Here is a 3,549-nt window from a genome sequence, read left to right as displayed (position 1 = left end):
CTGGGTTGATGCTGTTTTTCATTTAAGTGTTTTAAGGTCTTCACGTGTGTGCTGAATTAGCTAATAGTAAAGTTCAAACTGTTTGATCATCGATAGTTATTGTAAGTCGCGTCAAAGTACAATTAGTTGCAGGTTTTTTGAGTTTTATGATTGTGTGACTTTTTGTTGTTAGTTTTTGCTAATTTTTTCTATTTTCTGCAATGTTTCCACTGTATGGATGTTTACCAATTGTTTACCACACCGCTGATTTCTTAATAAGCTTAATTAAACAACTTCCAAACGGATTTTATTATTCACAATAATGTTTATTCTTCGGAGTTCAAAAACAGACTGATGTTTAAAAAGGGGGTTTCAACTATGGACAACAAATATTATTCAAATCTTAAATGAACGTTATGAATTATTTGTTATTGATTCGGTTCCATGCCAGAATCACGCCAGAATCACGTAATTAGCCAACTTGTGCTATACGAGAATGTTTTCTATAAGATTTTGCAATTTGCATCATCTCCAATTAACTTTGAAGTATTTTGAATCTTTTCAGTGGATTTGCTGCATCAATTCCCATGTAAATATTCCAAAACAACTTCTCATCATTCCCAATTTACTATTTTTAGAATAATGACATTGAACCCCTTTTATGATACCCATCATGACATCGACCTTATTCAACTAAAGCATGTAAACATATGGACTAACATTCGAATGCATCTCAGTAACTAAATACAATTGTAGATGCAGACACGTCTGACATGTAACATATCTGAAAAAATAACATATTTCAAATAAATTCGTCTGAATAATAAAGAACCTTTATATTGTCGTTTTGAATTTCACTTAATAGGCTTGAAGTCATGCGACGCAACTTGACGTCATTTATGCTTAATTATAATTACTGTATAATTAGTTAATTGCTGAGATTTCAAGAGGAAGTCATACAAGTTTTGGATAAGTATCATTGATGAGAAGATTTTTGCAATTATTGGGGACTATTTAGCTATTTTGTAAGGTTTTAAGGCAATAAATTTGAAGGAGAGATAATGCATTCTAAGTGACTCATCATTGATGACGGTAAATTGTCTGTTTTATGAGAATTTTACAGAGAATCACCATATTAGGGCCATTTATAAGGTGTTCTGTAACCTATTAAGTCTATAGTCTCTCCTAAGGTCATTTGACCGTAGTCAATGTGCCATGTTGTCAGTTCTTTCAACGTTATCGTCATGATTTGTCACTTGGACATGTCCAACTATACAATTTGAACACAATCATCCAATAGACATCACTTATAATCGACCCTTCATTTAATGAAGGAGATATGGTAAGATACTTGAAGAATTTCACAGATTTTATGACATTTTTGCAAATCAAAAGTTAAATTTATAAAAATTCAGTATTTTCCATTACCATATGTTAAATACTACTGCGGAATATTCTAAATCTGGATGTTGTTGAGATCTGGATAATTTACTGCGCTATATTCAACTCTGAAAAAAAAAACAACAAATTCAGCACTTAAAATCAGATGTTTAGGCAAATGACCGGTGTCAAGCATTTCTTGACCTGTAACTTAATTTATTTCTCTGTGTTTTTTGCGAAGTTTAAGCTTGTAATGTTGTACAAATGTTAAATGTTTAAGCTGTCAAAAGTAGCAAGTTAAATGTGACATTGCCATTTTCAACGCAGCACATAATTCTTGTTGATTTAGTGGATTGGTCAGGGCAAGTTTACTTTGATCATTTTGAGATCACTTTTCATTTTGGTGCTGAATTTTTAAGATTTTCTAAATTGAAATTTTAGGGTTTGACTTATGAGAATTAGCCAAAAATTCCGTCCTTCAAATGCTGTAAAATGAACTGTAAATCACACAAAATAGTGAAAAATATTTTAAATTTCTTTTCGTCTCACAAATTATATTTTTTTTACAACCTTTCTGCAAATTTTATTTAATTATATTATTTTGCATTCAAAAAATATTTACATCTCAAAAATATATATTTTTTAGCTTTTTTTGTCTCATACATAAATAAAATATTTATTTTAAATGTTTATATCTTAAAAATAATTAAATTTATGATTATTATATAATTAATATAATACTATAGTGACTTTTCTACAAGTTAATTAATGTTTTTATCAAAAATATTTTGCATTTTTGCAAATTCTTGCTATTTTTTGTGGTTGAACTATTAAAGTTTTATTTAAAGCTAGCTTAAGGTTAGTTGTACTTAGTTCATAGCTAGCTGCAAGTGTAATTAAGCTCGATATGGGAAATTTTTATGTTTTTATATAATTTTTGCTAGTTTTGTTAACAAATAAGCTGAAAATTTGAAGAATTTATTTTTAAAAACTTCATTAGTTAAGATCTTAGTTCAAGGATGCGGAACATGGCAGTTCCGCACGCTAGCTTTCAAGAGTAAAGCAACGTCAATTATTATAATTTAATTTTTTTAAATTTTTGCAAATTTTTAAATTTTTATTTAGAATTTTAACAATTTAAAATCTAATTTTTTCTTTAATATCCTTCAAATTTTCCATAATTAATTTTAAATTCCTAAGTTATTTCATCAATTATCCAATTATTTTTTGTCAATACATAAATTGACTAGCTACATAATTAAAAAAATCTGTACAACTAGGTCCAGAGATCCACAAAGAAAATTTTGAACTAATTTTGAAAGAAATCTGGCAAACAATTAAGCCTAAAATGACCAAGAAATTAAATTTTTCATTCGAGATTATTTAACGTAAATTCTTCCTTTGAACTGATTGTCGATAAGAGTCGTCGAACACTCCGTCTGCTGTCATTTGACGATGATCCATTTACATTACTTTTGATTGGCTTCAACTTATCATTCTCACAATTAAAGTTATTCGTTAATACATAACACGTGTGCACTGCACATACGACACCAAGTATAATACCGCCTATAACATCCGTCCAATGATGTCTATTATTTGTTACACGACTTACGCTACATAAACTGACAAATAATGCTAATATCATTTGAATAAATGGCACAAGGAACATTGATTTAAGTTTTGGAAGACGACACTGCAAATACCAAATCATAAAAAGTGAAGCGTATGCGGAAATTGATGCATGTCCACTTGGAAAGCTTCTTGATACGTCACGTAAATTGTATGGAGTAACATTCTTATTTGTACATTCGTAATCTGTGATGAAGTCACTAAAATTATGAGAAAAAAAAGAGAGGAGAATTAATTTTGAGATTTATGATGAGAAAAAGAAGAGAATGTGCGGAACTGAGCGAGAGAATCTTGAATAAATCAAGGTATGTGGATTTAAATATTAAATCTTAAGATTTAAGCTCAAAAATGATTAGTCATCTCTCGTCATTTCATTTGAAAAGAGAATTCAATGAACTACTGTACATTATGGCTAAATGAGCGGCTTTTGTGGATTTTTCAAAGGAATTAGATTAGAATTTATGCAGATTTAGGGATTTTGATATTCTAATTTGCTTTAGAAGCATGTCAAGGAGTGAATCAACTCAAAAAATCAACCTAAAGATAGCCAAATGGTTT

General features: G+C 29.3%; 1 protein-coding gene across 3 annotated transcripts in view; it reads right to left on the bottom strand.

The window, feature by feature from the left end:
• Positions 1 to 1,892: 1,892 nt before the first annotated feature.
• The window catches only part of LOC139097979 (phospholipid phosphatase homolog 1.2 homolog), a 45,925-nt gene continuing 44,268 nt past the window's right edge, over positions 1,893 to 3,549 (bottom strand). For all 3 annotated transcript variants that reach the window (XM_070650046.1, XM_070650045.1, XM_070650047.1), the window contains one exon: positions 1,893 to 3,191. In XM_070650046.1, the coding sequence (XP_070506147.1) occupies positions 2,729 to 3,191 (463 nt within the window). In that variant the 3' untranslated portion in view covers positions 1,893 to 2,728. The remainder of the gene's footprint in view (positions 3,192 to 3,549) is intronic.

The sequence above is a fragment of the Chironomus tepperi genome, unplaced genomic scaffold, assembly GCF_022539635.2.
Source record: "Chironomus tepperi strain 1889 unplaced genomic scaffold, CSIRO-AGI_Ctep_v1 contig_445, whole genome shotgun sequence".
Lineage (NCBI taxonomy): Eukaryota > Metazoa > Arthropoda > Insecta > Diptera > Chironomidae > Chironomus > Chironomus tepperi.
Note: the sequence above shows the minus strand (reverse complement) of the source record. Positions and strands in the feature narration are given on the sequence as shown.